Here is a 20,820-nt window from a genome sequence, read left to right on the forward strand (position 1 = left end):
ATAATCCCTAATGGAATTATCTGAAGTTGTACTTCAGAAAAAACAGACCCTGAAATTTAGTCCAGATCCCTCAAGTCTCAGTCCAGTGCTCTAACACAGCATTATTCATTATGGAAGGCTGAGTCCTATCCTCAGACAATAAAGAATCTAAAAAGTGAAAGTATACTGATTTCTATGATTGCACAAGACCTACTTTGGAAGCCTATAAAAACTTTCAAGGCATGTAAAATACAAATACTGTCCAAGTATATAAACCCATCCTCTTTTTCCCCTTAAAGAATCTAGCATTGCATGCAAGAGGTTAGTATGGTAATTACCTAGCACTGCAGAAACCCAGAAATTCCACTATAAAATAGTCTAGTACTTCATACATGCAGAGTTCAATTAAACAAGAAATTAAAAAAATACTGAATATGTACAGTTTTATCATGTTAGTCATACTGTAAGATATGGAAAATCTGCAGTGCAGTTAAATCAACACCACAGCAGTAGAACCTGATTTTTTTTCATGCAAAGAGATTATATTCACCTGGTGTTCTGCTTCCTGGAACCTTCATGTACAACTGCACTGTGTTCATGCCCAGGATGGTATGACCAACATGGCTTAGAAGATTTCCTGCTGATACCACACGTACAAAAGCAGGAAGTTTTGTCAGTTCATGGAGTTGCAACTTCCACCTGCAGCAAAACAGCAAATCAACGAACTGTGAATCCCTAAAACTCTTAGAAGAGTTTTATATAAACATTTTCAAAAAATTTTTAATATAAACATTTTCAAAAATTGTTAGCATAGCAGATAAAAGAGCAGACAACTTACTTCTATGTAACTTAGCATCTCTTAAGAGGGAAGCTGAGACAAAGCAATACCCTTACTTGGCAGTTACAGAAATTTAAACGACAATTTCATTTAATGGTGAGCTAAAAGCTGGGGTGACTGGACTCACTCTTGCAGTTAGCCAGTCTGCTGCTATACTGCCAGGAAATTCTGCTTGCAATTTACACCTCGGTATACATCTTTTCCAAGTGAAAACAGAGTCGTGCTCTGCTCACACTCTAAGCCAGTCAGAAACTGCTAACCATGCTTTCAGGAGCCAAACGATATGATGCTACAACATATGTCAAGAAGACTCTCTAAACATATCCGAGCCTGTGCACACAATTTCTGGGACCAAGAAGGAAGTTAACTACGTGGATGTACCATGGAACTTGCATTAGGAAAAACACAGATCTTCAAACACAAAAATCCCAAGTGTGGAGCTCTGTAATGTCACCCAGGTATCTGTGTTACTCTTTTAATTTTGAAATATTTCCAAATACAATCACAAACCTGACAGGCTAGTTGAGGGAGAAGATAGTTTTGTAGCAAAAGCTGAGACTGCAGATCAGAAGACCAGGCATCTACCTGGGATCCTACAAGAACTATTTAAAGTATCAAAATCCAATTTCCTATGAGCCTCAGGTTAGTTATGCTTATGTTAATTTAAAGCCCAATGGTTTGCTCTGAGTGCTAGTTTATTAGCAACAATTTTATATCTACAGTTGGAATTTTCATTAGGAAAAAAATAGCATCAATATTTAAAATTTTGTAACAAACTTTAATCACATACCTATGTACGCACATTGATCCTTCAGTGACTATACCACAAAAGACCTCAGCATCTTAAGCATCTTATTCCCCAGTTTCAAATACCATAACCTTTTCTTCTGCTCTAATAATTGAAGTAGATCATAATTTTTGTACTGCAGCTGGCAGGACTAACAGCCTAGACATGCTAGATCTTTTTATGGAAATGTACACTAACTAGAGATTGAAATAAATAAAAAAATTATTACTGGGAAAAAGTATTTCTAGTATACTAGCTTTCAGAGTATTTCTAGTACTTTTTGATGGTTTTCTGAGCTACTCTCATCTACCCACAGAAAGATATGTTGTCTAAAGAATACACAATTTTTTTTTTTTTTTTTTTTTTTTTTTTAATGTTTTGGCAGAGTTATCATGGCTTATCCACAGGTAAGCACTGGTCTGGTCTTCAGTACATATTTTGAACCCTGTCTGTGAATAGAGAAGCAAGAGCTATGAAAAATTAGAAACAGAAGGATGACAGTAGGAACAAAAAAACCCAAAAAACAAGTAACAAAAATCCAGACAAACGAAAAAGAAAAAACCTTTAATCTCACAATTTCTGTGCAAAGACTGAAAACTTGCTATTGTCAGAAGTAATTAAAGTTGTAAGCAAACAATTTAAAGCCTCAGAATGAAACAAAGGGAACGTATTAGAAGGAGGACTAGAAAGAACAGTTTCTGATGGATGTTTAAGGTTATTTCTGGAAAAGAAAAATAAAGATCCTGGAAAGAAAAGCTTGAAAAGAGATTTTAGGGTGAGAAGAACTCTTTAACAAGAGTTAAAAGACCAAAGGTAACAATTTAATTATGGAAATGGGGTGTGCAACTAGAATTGGGTTTATCAACAGACTAACTGATGTCTGAGAAGAACGCATTCGTTTTCTAGAAGGATTATCATACTGTAGAATACTACTGTGAGCAGGAGAAACTGTCATCAACTCACTTTTTGTCATCTGACAGGTCAATGTTGGTCCCAAACTTGATTGTTTTAAAAGGTCCTCTTCTCCTCCTACCAGAGCTGCAAATATAAAAAATGTAATAGGTTAATGTAAAAATGGGAATGATGTATAAAACCACATAAAACCAACTACAGAATTATCACAGTTATACCACACTTACTTATCAGAAGATGTGGATTCATTATCTGAGTGGTCCTTGTGGTGACTCTTCTTCTCATTTTCCTCCTATAAAATGTGGAAATGGTTTTTTTTATATATAAACAAACATAAAAGTAAGAATACATATAAAATATATAGGTATAAAGTGATAACATGTTCACAGACATAAGTACATATGTTTCAAGATGCTGGTACAATCTTTAAAGTATCTGTACCTAAGATTTTATGTGAATATTACTGTTAAGAAAGTTTAAAAAAAAAATAGTTATTAGCCAAAAGTCATTGCAAAATATTCTTTATGACCACAAATTCTGTTGTCCTGGCCTGAGCTTCACTGAAAATGTCTACACTGTAAATATTTCTGCTAGCTTGCATTACAGTTGCAAATGAGTATGTTGATTTGCTTCATTATGCAGGTGAACTGGAAACCAGTCTTAAAGAATACTGTTAACTTTTTTAGACTAGAACATTCACCTTCCTTCAAAGTCAAGCAGGTCTCCTGATATGAAACTAGGATGACTAGTATTTATAAAATGAGTTTTATAAAATCCATTATATAAAATCTTCTGAATTTTTCATAGCCATATGCTATTTTAGAACTGCAGTAGCTAGGACCATGACTAGTGGAAAAAAAGTCTAACCAATATTAAATGATGTAATTTGATCTTCTCAGCAGAATGGGCTCAAAACCCTATTCTAAAGACTTCTTTTTTGGCAAGTATATGGACATAGAAGGAAAAAGAATAAGACAAAAAGGAGGAAAGAACTGCCTGGAGGCTATCCAAAGATCTCTGGCTTTCAATGGGATTGTTAAATCTCAAAGTGCCCTATGTACCTGAGAAAGTCTTATTCATCCTTTGAATGAAGGACAAAGAAACAAAAAGGAACCTAGTGATGATGGATTTATCAAATACTGCAAGACATGTTAGAAAAGCGATGTAATAGTTGTTAAAGGAATAAAAAAAAAAAAAGATCACATAGGGCAAGCCAAGAGGATTGTAACTGTAGAAAGAAGAAATAAGGCTTTCATTTGAACACTGTGAAAAGTCACCTAAGGACAGGTCAAAGCGGTGTTAGGTAAAGGACACCATGTACACTTAAAACAATGTCTTTTCGATTTCCAAGGGAAAAGTGAAAATCATCATTTTGAAAATTATTTTATGTATTACATTTTTACTACTAATTTGTAACAGGAAAAAAATAATCAGAAAATCCTGCCGTTCACTTCTGGGTGCAAAACCAAAGCTGAGGCTTTCCTGCTGACAAGCTGGTATGTGATCAATTATGTATGTTATTGAACATGTACTTCACTGGAACGTTATATATATATAATGTTCTCCAGCCCCTCTGGAATGCCATACAAGAATACAATGTTGGTGCAACTGTTCAAGGGGCACCAGAAAACTTCAGTTGATACCCTACTTAAATTTACTACTACTGCAGAGAAACAAAAATCCCATTTATGTCCCAAGCTCTTGATGACTTCAGTGTCCCCACTTCCCAATGGTACTCCTGTTTCTTTGCCTTATCCTGTATCAGTCTCACTGAAAACCTTGTGACAGCCTTCCCTTCTCTTTTCTTCAACTACTAATTCATTTCTTCGTTTCTAATCCTTTCCTCTAATGCACAAAGTTTAAGCTTAGAATTTCTCTTTCCTTTCTTACTGAAACCATTGCTGTTTCTGTGTAATGGTAGTGAAAACTGCAATAGTCAATTCCCCACGTTGGCATTTTCCCTATTTTCTAATTAACAACTGGTCAAGAATAGCTTTTTGTCTTAGTTCCACCTTAGCCTAATCTTTTTATAACAGCAAATAACATAAGCCTCTGAGGAGTGCCCATAGCTACTTCCAAGGATGTGCTCACTACTTCAGCAAAAATATTAAAAAGTAGTACCAATAAAATAACATTTCAAACGTTTCACTCTGTCACATATTCCTAAACTTCTAACCTAAACAGAAACTGTTATGTTTGGAACCCAACAATAACAAATATGGAAAGCATCAGTCACTTTGGGGCGGGGGGGGGGTATTTTAATATTTTGAACTATTGTGCTGAAAGACAAGTATGAGTGTCAACTTCTAAGAAGCCACATCCAAATTAATTCAGGATACTATGAAGAAAAAAGAAATTTGATTTCAAAGAGTATGTGAAATTAGAAGCAATACTAGTTAAAAAAAAGTGCATCTTAAGTTCTAAATATTTTAGTAAGAATTTTGACATTATTATATGAAAGCTTAAGCCAACAAGCTTTTAAAGTATGCAATAGCCAGTTTTACATTAAGAAATTTAAGTTTTACATTAAGCATTTGGAAGGAACACCCTATATACTCTTTGACCCTCTATTCAAAACAGATTTTGTAAATTTACCTGTGCTCTTCATGCTAATAGAAATGTCTCCCTTGTTTTCAGTGTTTCAAATGTTTCCATTTGTTTTCAATAGCTGTTACTAATTGGTTCCAGAGTTAGTATAAAGTTTGTAAATTATATCTTAAATAACAACAATGGACTTACCCTTAAAGACTCCTGGAATGAGGAGGCCTGGTACTGTGCATACTTAGCAATTGTTGTATGAGATCTACTGCTTTCACAACGCCAGATTTTCTTTGTTCCAGTGGGGTCCCAGTTTTCATCTGCTGGCTGCAGTAGCTGTGTCCTCACTTCTACGATGTGTTCATTATTTGCTTCTACCAATGTCTTAGTAGAGAAGAGTCCTAGATCTAGTAAATAGGAATAAAATTAATAAATGACATAAATACAATAAAAAGTTTCAAGAAAAGAAGACATTAATACTTAGAGTTATCTAAAGGTTTAACTAAAGCATTTTCCTCCACCTTTAGCCTTCATAACACAGCCCACCTGTAGGTTAAAAATTAACACTCATGATTAACACTCAAAAAGGTTTTCTGTGCACAACAGTAGAAGCTGAGAAAAAATTTGGCAGCTACTGTATGGACTATATTCCAAGAAACATTTTACATGACTTGTGTAAACCAATCTGCAAAAAATGTTAAATTCATTACCAATAAAGTATTTTTCAGACTATAGTTTTATGAATGCACTTCCATCATATAACACATTTTCTACCAGCAATGATAATTTTTCTCTCTACAGAGTTCAAAATATTGTACATAGATTATAGATCATTAAAATCTAAGCACAAAGACATGTTGCCATAGTTTTCATAGGAAAAAAGTCTATCTGTAAGCTTCCATATCCACAGCTCAGCTCCCCTCTGTGCTCAACAAAATCTGCTGGATTTTTGGGTTGTTTTTTTTTTTTTTTGGAGTTGATCAAGATTAGAAACAGTAGCAAACTGAGAAATGACACATTACCCTAATTACTTGCAATACACAAGTAATACAGTATTACAGAAATAAAATATCCACTTTTAAGAACGGAGAGATTTCTTTTCAAATAACACATACTTTTTTTTTTTTCCAAAGTGAAAAAAAACATAGAAAGTAAACTTACCTAATTTAAGCGCTCCAGCAAGGCCACGTATTACAGTAACAGGGTTGTTTGGATTTGTACAAAATTGATGTAAAGGTGGAAAGAAAGCATCTCGTTTATTTTCCAACTGTAAAATTATAATGAAATATTAGATGTCAGATGAACTTAGGCTCCTTATTTGTAAAATAAGAAAGAATAATAAAAAAAGAGAAACAGCAGAAAGAAGACAGGAATGTTCTCCATTTCCCTGCACTGTGGGGAATGAACAGCTACATCATACAACCCTTTCCATGTTAAAAGCTAGGTTCACTCCTGAAATTAATTTGTTACTGCAATTTATTTCTTGGCATGAATTATTCCCAGGTTGCTTCGGCTTTTGCAACTCAGGTCTCCCGCAGTTTATTTCTTTATCTGACAGTAGCCCTGTACATTCTCTAAATCTACAGAATTCTCTGAAGAGCAAGATAATATACTAACTTTTTTTACAGAAGTCAAAAAAGCTAATTCTACAGATAATGTATACAAGAAACAGTATAATTAAAAAGACTACTCTCACAGCATATCTCATGTTAACCAGAAAGGTTCATTTGATTTTCTTATGCTTTTGTGCACCTATGACCTCAATTTTATGCTATAGTCTCCCCCATCTTTTTATTTCTTTTATTTTTAAATTGTTATGAATCTTTTAAAACGCTGAAGAAATCTCTTTCAGTAAACAAAACAGAGTTCCCAAATATTGGGACCCACACTGGCACATCTACACAGTTTGCTGCAACATGGTGACTTACCAGCTTTGTACGGACTCAAAGTTGCGACGGACTTTTAACAAGGGAGATTAATTCAGATGCAACACTCGGAGAACAGCTGGAAGCATTACTGCCTCCAACTTAATCTAGCTCTCGGGCAGACTATTTGTGTAGCATCACACCAAAGTGCCGACTGCTTCTGGTCCCCAAGTTGGGCTGAACAAAGCTAACTTGAGGTTTTCACACCGGGTGTATGGACATACTATAATTTATTCTTTTGTTATCAAGGAAGTGGACATCCTATAATTTATTTTTCTATTACTAAGGAAGTTAGCTCAAACTTTTTTAAAGCTATTATGAAACTTTCTTTTCAGAACAGAAGTTTTAATGGTTGCATAAGGAAATTCTATGCAACTAAAACCTGCCTTTTCCTAATGACATTTTGTTCTTAACATCACCTCAACTTTTATCAATTTTTTCTTTACTGTATTTTGAAGCAGATTGTTAGGAGAGTTTAGTTTAATTACTTGCTCGTTTATACCTAAACTGTTACTTGCAAAAAATGTACATATATATTTGAAATATTGTACATTTTTTGCATATTCTGACAACATTTTGACTATTAAATAAGAAACAAAAATTCTGAAGCTTTTTTCCTCGTTTGCTGAAATTCTTAATTTACAAGTACTTTAAGAGTCAAACTAAGTCTCAAAATTTGCTTTAAGGTTAGCATTTTTCCTGCTTATACACTAGTTGGGAGAGCACTGTAATTAGAATTCAGCTGTGAATAGTGTGTCTTTAAAGTAATTACATTATGTAATTCAGATATCCAAATAATTACAAAAGACAGCAATGTACTTCCACCATTAGATTTACTTACATAAATACTAGGTGTAGGTGGATTCAGCTTGTCCTTTGGCAAGGGAGGGTATGGTGGAGGCGGTGGTCGTGGAGGTGGGCATTTATCCAATAGAATACTACTGTTAGATAAGCCATTTTTACCCAGATTCCTAAAAGGAAAGAAGAGCTACCTCTGTCAATACTTGACAAATAAAATAAATATATATTAGTGTCATCTCTTCTGCAAAATAATGATGTATAAGGAGAAACCGTAATTCAAGATACAAATAAAGCTCATATATTTTCATCAAGAATTCTCATTGTAGAATTTGATAATATTCAAAATAATTACCACTTTGCCTGCCAAATCTGCAACATCACCACTATTAGTTAAAAATATAGCCATTTTAAATACTAGCAAGTATGACTCATTTGACAAAATTCAACAGAGAAAGCAGGTTTACAACTAGAAATAGAGAAGAACCTTATTAGGTCGGCACTGGCTGGTGGATGATCAATTCATAACAGCTGAGATAAGACAGTCTGGTAATGCTGTGCCTATACAGCGCGGTGGCAAAGCACAAAGTCAGAAAATTACAATGCCTCAACCGAAAAACTGCTGAGTCACAAAAAACAACTACAACCACACTAATGACACTAAACTGAACAACCACCTACCACTCTCTGATTTACATATTTTGAAGCCAGAAGGAGCCACTGCTGCACAAGCCGTTTGTTTGAGCAACAGAGGAAAAGACCTACCCTGAGTGAGTTGCTGTGTCAACACCCGTATGTGTACTTGAGTGAGAACCTCGCTTGTTGTGTTTGCAGCCTCTCTCTGGAGATTTCCAGATGTGGATAACCCACCGTAGGTGTGTTAACTTTTCCTATAATGAATGACGTGAAACATCTGCATTCTGAGCTTGGTCTATATTCATTTTCCAGTCACTATCACCAGGAAAGTATTTATTAACAAAACCATCCCTTAAATTTTTGTTTGTTAAAAGTGACTCAACTACTTCAAAATTCTTCAAACTAAATGCTATTTAGCTGTTGTTACCACCTCTCAACACCCCACAAAATAGGATATTTCTAATGCATAATTTAGTCATGTATCTTCATTAAACTCACCCATTACAAAAAAGTTGTTCTGGTAACAACAGTCTTCAGCAGAAAACACATCTGTCTTATATTAGACAAAACTCCTAGCAATAGAGCTTGTCTCTAAAACACAGAAACTGTGATGCTGGCACTGAGAAACATCATAGAGCTAGATGCTGGCATGTGAGAGTACTGCTTCCAATCAAGCTACCACAAACCGCAAGTAAGATGGACTCGGGGCTTGAGATCAGATCAGACTGACTGTTATGACAAACACTTTAAAGAAAATGAGCAAACATCTCACCTACCCCAGGCTGCAGCAAAGACGAGCATCCTGAGAAACTGGTGCTCATCACAACAAACAAGTCAGCCATTCAGTTCAGAACTTACGCCAGCTTTCTAACTCATACATTGCTCTCCTCTGACAGGAGATCAGAGACATATTTAACAACTGTCTCCAAAGCACGCCTGTCAAAATACCACGCACAGCCTATTCCTTGTGCTAGGTGAGTCTAATGCCAGAATAGATTACAACTTCAAGAGCAGTGTGGAAGCTTTGATTTGGCATCATCCAACTTGGCAAAAACCTCACTGACCAATGCTTAATGTCTGATGTAGCTCTTGCAAAGGCCCTATTGCCCCCTCCCGCCCCCCCCCAAACATCAAAAAACCCATGGCAATATAAAATCACTATCACCCACAGAAATTCATCAGCCATGGCTGCATGAATCTGAAATTCTGACCATCTATAAGAAGTGAAACTATAACCTGTAACTATAATCTTTGCATTACCAAACTGAAAAATAAAACCAAGAAAAGCAAATACATAGCATTAAAAATCAGAGAACTATGACAAAATTCAGTTTGAATTGATAAAGAGTTCTCAGGCAATTTCTGAGGCAAGGAGGATGAGAAAGACCGAACCTGAAAAAAAAGGGACATTGCTCAGAATTAGCGTGACTTAAGCTACCGTAGTCACAACAAGATAATCCCCACAGCGAAAGCTCAGTAAAGCCAGGGTACGTGGGGTCGTCAGGGAAGAGGGACAGTAGAGAAAGGAGAAACTCCTGTACGCTTAGAGAAATTGCAGGTCTGAAAAGGCAAAGGAGATACAGAAGACAGCAGACAGCACAGAGGAAAAGATCAGATGAAGAGAGATATCTCATAAACCCACCACTTGAAGCTGGTACTACCAAATGTATGTCACAGTTTCCTACTAAGCTACTAAAACCCTGTGTGAAAATTTCAAGAAAGGAAAGAGGCCAAAGAAAAGCAAAGCTGAGATAGGAAAATGCTTGTAATTCAAATGGCACAGCAAACAGATGGACAGAATATTTAAAGTTGTCTTTAACAGATCAGTTTCACTCTATCATCTTTTTTTTGTCCATGAATCAGAATAACTTACTATTAATAACAATACAAGACAGCTATTAAAGAGTAACGCTGTAATTGAGAGTGTACAAACCAGAGCAACGGAAATTATAAAAACCACCACAGAAGTACTAAAAAGATTTGCTACCAGCACCTGAAATGAAGCGGTGTGAGTATCTACTGCCAGCCTCTCCACCTCTGGAAATACAGAACTATGGCCAGTGTAAGGAAAGCGAAAGACCCTTTTTGACCTCAGCAACCGTAAGGAAAATCTCACACATCTCTGTTTCAAGAGCGTGTTTTTCATGAGAGGATTTCATACTGGCTGAAAGAGGCAAGAGATGCAACGCTCGAGAAAAAACAAGCCCGAATTAGGCCCTGAAAAGAAACTGGATGCCCAAACAGTCACCTACAACGCTGTGATGGAGGAATGAAGAGCACAGGCTTCATTCATTTAAACTGACTTTCCAGAGGGAATTGGCTTTCCGTAGACTGCGCGGGCAGGAGAACACCCTTCATTCCCGCAGAGTGGGAAGAGAAGGCAGGAGCAGCTGTCAGCCTCGGGAGGGTAAGGACAGGGGCGCACGCTGATGTGCGGCATTGTCCTGAGTCAAAGCTGCAGCTCTCCGCCCACTGCAATTTGCTCGATGGGTAAAAGCAACAACAGCCATGCAACTGCTTTGCCCTGAGGACCAAACTCAAACTGCCATGCTTATGAGTGACACCATCCACTACGGATGACATACGTGCCCGGATTTCACGTAACTAAGGGATCTCTTGAATAATCTATCACCAGATTCATTAAAGCACCCCTTTTTTTCCATTTTACTGCTTTCTAGGATACATTCCCACACCTTCTAAAAACAGTTTACAGCCTTCAGTCTTTGAGAACAACTTCCCCTCTGGCTGTACCAAACACACAGTTAACCAGCAGCAGAGGTGTAACTCGGCTTGCTTCGCAACAGTCACCTGTCCTCTTCATTATGTAGCACTCACTCCCCAGTCTGTGCTTTTAGCAAATATTAACAGAAATAATTTAACGTTATCTAGGGATTTCTTGACAAATGGAGACTGATGGCTCAGCCTGAGATGATGCCTTCATCCGTCTAGCACACTTCTTCCCTCGAGTTTACTGTTTTCACTGCATGGACAGCCCAGTAGCTTGTTACGCAGCTGGGACGTCCCTGCCCCACGGGAAGATGGATTCCAGCGCTCCAGCCTTACAGGCTCCCCTGTCGGAGCCCTACCCCACGATCAAAAACTAAATAAAACAAGACCAAAATCTGATCCCAAGGCAACATCACTGAAACGTTTACAATTACATGAAACTTATCAGGTAGTTGCTGCTATACACTTCATAAGTATTGCATTGACTTTGCATCATCCTAGTTTACTAAAAAAGGATATCGTGCAAGTTTAAGGCCAACTGTGTTACACAGCTGTATTAATTTTAACTTTCTTTTATTACACAAACTGTCAGCTACATCAAGAATATTGAAGTTAACATAATAAAACTTATTTTCCTAGAACCAGGACTCATTATCATTAATTACTATCCTTTACGTGTATTAAATTCATCACCTCAATAATTTTATTATTTTGTTCAAGCCTACTGTCAGACCGAGAGGATTACATTTATTTCTCAGAAAGTAGTTCCATAGTGCTTTTCAAGTTCTCTGGAATTTTTTCTGTTTTCTGAGAACTAGGAAAAAAATCTGTATGAACGATAAACAACAATTCTCTGGCCTGCTCTTTTAGAGCTCGTGGATGTATGTTATCTGGGCCTCTGACTTAAAAATGCCAAATTAAAGTAGAACTACTGTTTAACCTGCTCCTTGATTATTGTGAAAACAGAGAGTGTGTTATCATACATCCCATGATGTGAACATCATATCTGCCTTCTTCCCAAGCACAGAACAGAAATGTTTACTGAAGTCTCTTGCCTCTGTTGACTATTCTAATAGCTCTGTGCAGTCATTAAGCATCAGTGGGTTTTGTGCTTCTTTTTCATTCTTGGCTATATTTTTCCTCTTCCAAACTTAGAATTTCTGAGTTTTCTAGAACTCTTAGCTTCAGTACTTCTAAAAATATTTGCCCTTTTTGTTTTTAATTGGGCGACTGTGACTTTTTGAGGATAATGAAAAGTTCCTGAACAATTTCCAGTTATCTATACATTTGGATTTTAGGTACACTTTACAGGCCAAAACAGAGTAAATTACAATCATTTGCACCTAAGCAGTTATTTTTGTTGTGAAGTCAGTCTAAGTGAATTATTATTTGAGGATTAGCTGCATGAGAATTAACAAGGTTTTACCGCTCAAGAGATTACATTTATTCTGAAGAACAAAATTAATACCCTCTCTTCCCCAAATAAAAATCACATTTAACATGAGTATAAGGAACTGTGGATTTGTGTGATACACTATCTCAAATCTATCAGAATTAATTAATCTACAAAGAAGAACGAACAAAACATTTTAAAAGTGCGCCTGCGGAGGGAATCAATTGAAACACTGGGATGCACAGTACTTACTTGACCCAGTCCTGATTCAAAACAGAAATACCCGGCCTTTCTTAACAATTAGTGGATATAATTAATTGCTTTCATACTGCAAGTTATTGCAACAACACAGAAAAATGTCTGTCAACACCCATCACCCTGGAAAGGAGGCGGTTACTCACAACACCTAACTTGGGCTCTCCGAGGCTCACCTCCCCAAGCTCCTTCTACAGCCAGTAGAGAGAGAGATGAGCTCTCAAAGGGGAATATAAAGAAGTCAAGTCAAGCTTACATTATGCTTAAATGCAAGTAATGCCAGATAATTATTCAACCTGTTTCTCATGCAATTCTCTACCCCAGCCTTTCACAACCAGGTACTAGCTGGCAATACTCCCAGAGATCTTTCTTTTTAAACCTACAGAAAATCCTACAATAGAATTGTGGATTTTCTCATTATGCAAATGTATTTCTAGTAATTTTTGAATTCTGGTTTTGACCTCAATAGTATAGGTTGGCAGTGAATTTCATAGGTTAATTATATGTTATGTAAAAGGTAATGTTCCTTTTTTCTTTTCTTAATGACTTTCACATCTTTCCATTTCATTTGCTAACCACCATGTTCTTAGGCTATAGGACAAACAGAATCACATTAATGACTTATGTAAGAAAAGCATTGTAACAAGTGGTACCAAACTTCATAGGCTTGCCTTCCCCCTAAACTATAAATATTTCCTATGTTTTTTTTTACTCCCAGATAATTCTGCTTCCCATCTGCAGATTTCTGTATTTGCCTTTTGAAACAAAACAGAATGTCTTACTCTAAGCAGGGTTTAGTTTGTGAAATCACAGTATTTCAAATTTTATTCTTAAAACTTTCACCATGGTGAAGTTGACTTGCCAGAAGTAATGTGCCTTTAGAGCAACTGAACAATTTTGCTTTCAAGCCAAGAAAGTCCTTTGCTTACAAACAAAGAAACCTCCCAATAACAAAAGAATTGCTTTTGTTGTTTTTGTTTTTAAGAACAAAACACAAACTTAATCCAGCTCCATTCTCCACAAAGTACTTCCCCTCAAATAGATTTAGGCTCTTTGCCTCTCAATTGCAGAGTTCCCAAACCAGTGATTCACTAATTGACTTCAGAAAGCAGGCTTAATTGCCAGGGAGCAGCACCTTCAGAAAGATCAGCCCAAGTCTGCTTCTGCCCCAGGCTTCTGCACAGAGCCCACCGAGCAAGGAGATGTCTGTCCACTTTAGCCTCTGTATTGCTTTTCCCGCTCCTCCCCATGGAGCTTATTTCCTACGCTTGTGTACATGCTGGCCATTTATCAGAGCCTTTTCCAGACTGTTTAGCCCAGACCATCTTCTGTTCGCCACCCTATACTTCTATCATTTTACAAGGTCCCTTGAGAGGCAGCTAATCTCTCCCGGTCTCCTGTCATTTTCTTTTCTCAATGGATTGCTCTCTACGCTTCCTCTTTGCACCTCCTCTTCCTCCAAGCAAAAAGAACTATAAAAAGGCATGTTAGCCCCTTTTAATATGCATTACCATCAACCCTACACCTCTCATTTGCCTGCCCCAATTAAGCCAAATTGGTAAAGGTTTCAAGTTCAGAAATGCCTTAGTGTTTTCAAATTAGTCTTTCCATGTATCACCATAAAAATGACAGCAGCAACTTTCAGCTGACACAACGTTGCCCAGTTATCCAGCTGGGCTCTTAAGAATTGTTGGAAGACCTCTTGACTTCTCCAAGTCATTATCAAACCTAAGTTTTGTTTGGAGCTTTGCCTGTTCTTTCAAGGCTGTGAACAGGCATTAATTTCTTTATCAGTATTTATTAACAACTAAGCTATTTCTTATTTCTTTTACGAGAAACAAAACAAGCCAACTCAGGAACTTCTCTACACTGCTTAAAGGAAGGACTTGACCTCACATCGGTTTTAGAAAGGGCAAGTGACGGACCCTCTTAACTGAGACAGATACTGGATTTTTAGCATCACTCCTCCAGGATGTTAATTAGATGCACCAGTTGAAACACAGAGCTAGAAATCAGCTGGTTTCACTTCAGTAGAAATAAACAGCTCGAGTGTTAAATCCCAGGTCTTATGATAACGTTTCATTAATTCTCCTTTCAGAAGGATTGCTCACAGGGAAAAGATACTCATGTTTCTAAGAGTACAGAAAAGAGCTTTTGATAACAGTCTTTTTAAGGAGACTAGATACAAAACTAGACAAAGCAGCGCACTCCTGTTTTTTTCCCACATATTAGCAATTGGCTTTTCTAATAACAAACTCAGAGCAGTTATTCCTAGTATATTTTCTTTTTTTAACCACACGGTTTTCACTCATGCTGAAAATTACTTGTTTTTTTTTTTGTTTGGTTGGTTTTTTTTAAATGACCTCAAAAGGGGATTTTCTCTGGGAATCTAAGGACGGATTATTAATTTAATAGTACACTCTTTTATCTGTTATTTTGCTCAGAGGCTTAAAGAAATTTAGTTTACCATGTAGACAGTTTGCTCTACCAAACATAATAATTTAGTAGTTTTATAACCACCTTAAAATTTACTGTTGCAATCAGTTTTGCTGGTAGGAAAGACTAACCAAATCACACTTCCCAGACTCACCTCCTCAATTCTCTTTCATCCGTACATGCCAACAGCAGTTTAACAAGATGAGCACATTTGTTACCCTACTGTTCTCCAGAACAGCATCTGAATGAGATTTGCATATTTTAGTCAATAGCTCAGCTACTCCATTTCTAAATTCCTTGTAGCTTTTCAGTGAACATTGTCTAGCCCATCAAGGGAAGCTCCTTGTAGAAGTATCAATTGCTATGCCAGCACCTTCTGTTTGACCCCTTCTCAGCCTCCTGAACAACCTCATTTCACCGCATGAATAGAACAGGTCTCTGTTAAATATTTCCTCAACATTCTCACCGAGGAAGATGGACATAAAGAAACTTTTCAGCCTCTGCAATGATCCTGCCCTACTTAAGCGCTCACTTTAGTCTTTGGCAAAACAAAACGTTTACCAAGTCTGTTCCTACAGACCAGACAACCTATTCACGTATAATAAAAGAAAGAATCTAACGGAGTTTTCTATTTGGCATGTGTTTTGCGGTTTATGATACAAAGCATCTCCTTTCACCTAATGACTTCACTTGAGCAGCTTTTATTAAGACGACACTTGTTTACATAAAGCCAATTTACAATCTCCCAGCATTTATTTTTGCCTGGCTACTGCCATTTTTCTTTTATCGTAATGCATGATTTCTGAACCCCCTTTTCTAATAGTTGCTTTTACCTTAAAAAACACCAAACTTCCAGATCTTTGATATTCGTTTGTTCTTAAGCAACAAGCAAAATCCTAGCAACATGAACAAACAAGCCAGTTTTTGGTGGTTAGTATTACCATGTGGCCTCCTGATAAAATCCCTCCTGTGAGATGAGGAACTTCATTATACTGCATTTCACTATCCTGTAGCAGGTCAATTCTAGTTACGTTGTGAGTCAACTCTTGTGCATTACTTAATCCCAAACTGCCAATAATTTCAGGTCTGTTTGTGCTCTAAGTACAAATAAACCTGTAGGGTCTAAAAGATGTAAAAAATGGCTTCTCTTAGACAAGACTTTTTAAACCTCCAAGCATTTGAAAAAGAGACTAACAAACAGACTTCTGAGGAATTTCAATGTGACTTACAAGTAACAAACACTCTGGTTTTAAAGTAAGCATATAGTAAACAGAGCCAAATGCAGAATAATGAGAAGGAAAATAAAAATGATTAATCTAGAGCTCCAGCTATAAAAAAAAGCAAGTTACATCCACCTGTTCCTACCTGCCAAAAATCTGGTTTTTTCCCTAGGGAATACCATCAGGACAATGGCACAACAGACTGTATCAAGCAAATATTGTCAGATAGCAAGAAGAATATGCCAGAAGATATCAGAATATAATTATCCACATTAGAGATTAAGCCAGAATGTCTTTCTGAACATATCAAATGAAATAAGGGCATGTGTGTAACAACTGGCAAATACTAATACATTTAAGGCCCAATCCAGTGTAGCTCCAATATATAAAAACTAATACTACAGGACAACTCCCCTCTCCCTGTGCATGAAGTTTATTTGTTGTTTTGTTTTTTGTTTGTTTGTTTGTTTTAAGAAAAAAGTATCAAATAACTATTTCAGGTTTTCTATTGTGGATAGCTTTACTGCAATTTTTGCAGTAATTCTAAAAATCAACATTTTTGGTCACAAGTTCACTTCTGCACCTCAAGATAGCGCCCAAATGTAATCAGTACTATGGGAAGTACTTTCAATTCTTTCGTTTTGCATTACCTTATACTGTGTTAAAATAAAGGTTACTACGAACTTCAATACTGCATGTTATCTGATATATTAGTATATAAACATCTTCTATTCTACTGTGTATAAAGGTTGACTTATTTCACAAATAAGCGGGGCTTTCAGCAAAATATCTTTCAGTATTCTCCCCTCTAGACATTTTTCCCTACGTCAATCATGCACACAGTATCTATGAGAAGGAGATCTGCTCCTGAGCCGTCACATGCATGCATGCACACCTTCAAACTCCACACATTTTAAAACAAAGCAAGGGCTAATCAACTAGTGAGTACATGGCTGGGATAGCCTTGTCGTCAAATTTATGCAAGTAAACTGTAAGACATATAAGGACGGCAGGGAAAAAAATATTAATATATTTAATAATGGTTATATTATATAGAGTTATTATTTCTATGTAGACAGGACCTTTTCTCTAACAGGTAACCAGCGCTAGCACAGGTCAGGAACAGTAATAATGAGCACAACAGAATTTTCACATATAGGAAATTGTCTGACAGCTTTTACACTTTAGGCCTACCCTAAAAACGTTGTAATTGTTAACTTGTTGGCAGTCCCACAAAATTTCTCAGAATCTCTTATTATTAGAAGACATATGCAGGCACTTTCCAGCAAGCACAGTCTGACTAGGAGAGATCCTGTCTCTAAACTTTGTAAAGGTAGTCCCAGCCCAGACTGAAGCACTTCTTGACCTCCTAGTTGCTAAAACCACATGTCTCTCCTCCACTTCTCCCATTGCTCATCTTTCTTCATTATCCAGCTTCTAAGTCCTCTGCCTTGCTGAATTAAGGTGCAGACAGGCTGAAGAGGGAGCTCTCAATCCCTACTCAATAAAAAAGCAAGCAAAAGGCACATCTAACACTTTCTGAGCTGTCTGCAAACTACGTGGGGCGAGGTATTAGCTTACCTCCCTTGAAAAATGATGATTACGTGAGCCTGGGAAAAAATAAGGACTATATGAACCCAAGTGAAACACTGTAGAAAAAGACAAGAGACCTGATCACCCCATTAGAAAGTACTTTTTAAAGGGTCAATATTTCATAATTAGGATCCCTGAATACTGTTAGAAACTTTTATGTACAATTTAAAGCAGAACTTGGTATCATCCCAGCGAGGAAGCTAAAGAAAGCACAATGGCAGTATCTGGCCAAGCGAAAAGTAAATTTGATATGCAGGTCATGGCCATGCTTAAAACTCAGCCCTTCTGCACTAAATTCACAAGTTCGAGTTGGAGTCTGTCAATAGCCTTTGGCAGGCAGATTTGCACTGCCTCTCCTTAAACAAGGTGCACCCAGGAACTCAGTCGCCAGTGCTCAGCAGCGCTCAGCCATGCCCATGACCGACCGAAGAGCCTGCTGCCGGCAGGCCAGCCTGGGTGAGAGCTACGTCGCGGCACCTCCGCACCGGCTCTCCAGCCCCAAGCACAGGAGGAGCAGCCTTGCGCCTGCCTGCCTGCAGTAGGGCTTACATTGGCTTAGAAAAGCCCCTGCAGACACTTCTTTGGCACTCACGACAAAGTTTTTTACATTTCTTTTGCTATAACAAAGCCACAGTTTTTAAAGTAGAATAAAGACAGAAAACCACCTTTATTATCCTCCCTTTATTTTAGAAATTAAGTACCACTGGGAATACTACCTCTATCGATGAGCAGAAAAGCAAAGACTTATATTAAAAGCTGGTTTAGGATTTTTAGTAGTAAAAATGCTCAGCGTTTTGCTACTGAACACAAACTGCAGATCTCACCTGAAAAGAGCTGGATAAACAGTGTATTAAAACAATCAATATGCAACATTTGACTAGAGGAATACACTTCCCATTACTCTCCCAAGAAAGCTGCATGCAAATTACTGCTAAGCAAATTTTGAAGACAGATCAGCTAAACTTCAAGAAAGAACTTTAAGTCTGTAACATTTTTTTTTTGTGTGTGTATTTGCAATGAACTCATCCTAACACCACACGTTGAAGCTATTTTTATATTTCTACCACCAAGAACACATACATGGTCCCAATTAAAAAAAGCCATTAAAACTCTTCATTTTTATAAATGTAATAGGTGTAGAAACTTCGCTTGAAAATGAACGTTACAAGACTTAATAGTTGAAACATGACAAAATAAGCTCCCCACAGGTTTTTTTCTCTCTTCTAAGAAATTTATCTTTGTAACAGATACCTACAGACTGCTGTACGTACCATGATTAGTATTAGTCATCAAATCCAGTACATTAGGAACTAGCAACTCTCAATCACAGTAACAGATGCAGCTTTTTTGCATTTAACTGATTTATGTGGGTGCAGTGAAAGAAGGATATAAACATGCTTTTATCACTTTTTTAACATCAAAAAGGGTAATGCTCAAAAGCACCACGTTTGCTGTGTAGTCCCAAATAAAATATTTTGGGGTAAAATATATTGAGATGCTAAAAATTCCAGCAAGAATTCTGAGACCAGAAAAATACAGATAACATTTCAACTAAAAGAACTGTAAACACAGTTAAGTATGGAAAACAGCAGAGTACAACCCAAAACATTCAGTAACCATGTGCTTATGATTAAAGGGACCTCTGTGAATTTGAAAGGCATCTTCTGTAACTTTGTCACAAATGGCAACAACTACAAGACACAGATATAGAAATTACAGTGCTCCAAACGGTCATTTCAATTTCTCGGCATGTTTGGATTTCAAATAAAGTTCTTTTGAGAAAGAAGGCAAATCTCTCCAAAGACTACCTAGAAAATCTAAGGACTTTGAGACAGTCTACACAGGGAAGGTAGTAAGCACAAAGTGTGAATCTGCAAAGCTGACTACTATCTGGCAGGCTCCCTGTTAGCACACGTAAGCATGAGCTCACCCTACCTTTGAAGGAGAATTAATTACTTTTAAAAAGCTTTGTCTAAACTGTGTCTAGTGGAGTTTGCTCCACTTCCAATGGAATAAACTATCTTATGTTTGATGTACATTAAGACTGGTTAACATGGTGCATTAATACCAGACAGTTACACACAGTAAACACACAGAGTGTACAGTTAACCAGCTTTCCTGTGCAGGTGAAGTTTCAGCATGTAACACCACAAAGCTGCCTATTTCTGCGGAGAGGTGACTGAATGTCTGAAACTTGTCTATGTAACTAACACACCATACTTCTGCTTGCCAGCACATTCATACCACATCGGCACTCTGAAGTACCTAAACACTCCAAAGCTTCATAAAGGAACCTTTACCCTTCTAAGTAAAGACAAAATTGGAAGTATTGCTGCCAGCTTTAATGGAAACTTAAGCCAGCCACTGAAACACTTTTCCATTTTCATCACATATATTTTAAGTGTCGGCACTTGTAACATTGTCCATGAAAAACTCCTACAATACTTTAAGATGCCTAAGGATCTCACTCCGATGATAAAATTTGTTCAGTGATGACACAGCACAGTGTAATAACAAATGCAACACTATATGCAGTGCTCTGCTATTGTGCAGGATGGCTAAATATAAGGCTTGTAAGTGGTGCGGGGGGAGGAAAGTCTTAGAAGGTTGCAGAATAATCACTAAGTCTTAGAAAAAATTTTATTACTACTGTGGCAAAATACATCTTTCCTTGATGCAGGGGAGTCTATGAAATTATCCTTTTTATTGTTAAAGCCTGTATCTAGCGAAAGAGCTGGATTTGGAAAAGACTCTGAAAATGTGCTTGCTGCATATAACCATCA

The 20,820-nt window shown here is 37.1% G+C and overlaps 1 protein-coding gene across 18 annotated transcripts in view; it reads right to left on the minus strand.

Annotated features, from left to right (window-relative positions):
* The window catches only part of KDM6A (lysine demethylase 6A), a 160,654-nt gene that overhangs the window by 15,929 nt on the left and 123,905 nt on the right, over positions 1-20,820 (minus strand). For all 18 annotated transcript variants that reach the window (XR_015704580.1, XR_015704579.1, XM_087756509.1 and 15 more), the window contains 6 exons: positions 7,821-7,950; positions 6,216-6,321; positions 5,256-5,461; positions 2,744-2,808; positions 2,568-2,642; positions 530-678 (listed from right to left, as the gene is read on the minus strand). Coding sequence is in view for 16 of the 18 variants with exons in the window: in XM_087756509.1 (XP_087612635.1) it covers positions 530-678; positions 2,568-2,642; positions 2,744-2,808; positions 5,256-5,461; positions 6,216-6,321; positions 7,821-7,950 (731 nt within the window). In the remaining 2 variants the exon portion in view is untranslated. The remainder of the gene's footprint in view (positions 1-529; positions 679-2,567; positions 2,643-2,743; positions 2,809-5,255; positions 5,462-6,215; positions 6,322-7,820; positions 7,951-20,820) is intronic.

Source organism: Nipponia nippon, unplaced genomic scaffold (assembly GCF_047370975.1).
Source record: "Nipponia nippon isolate SJK-2023a ecotype South Korea unplaced genomic scaffold, ASM4737097v1 scaffold_2, whole genome shotgun sequence".
Classification (NCBI taxonomy): Eukaryota; Metazoa; Chordata; class Aves; order Pelecaniformes; family Threskiornithidae; genus Nipponia; species Nipponia nippon.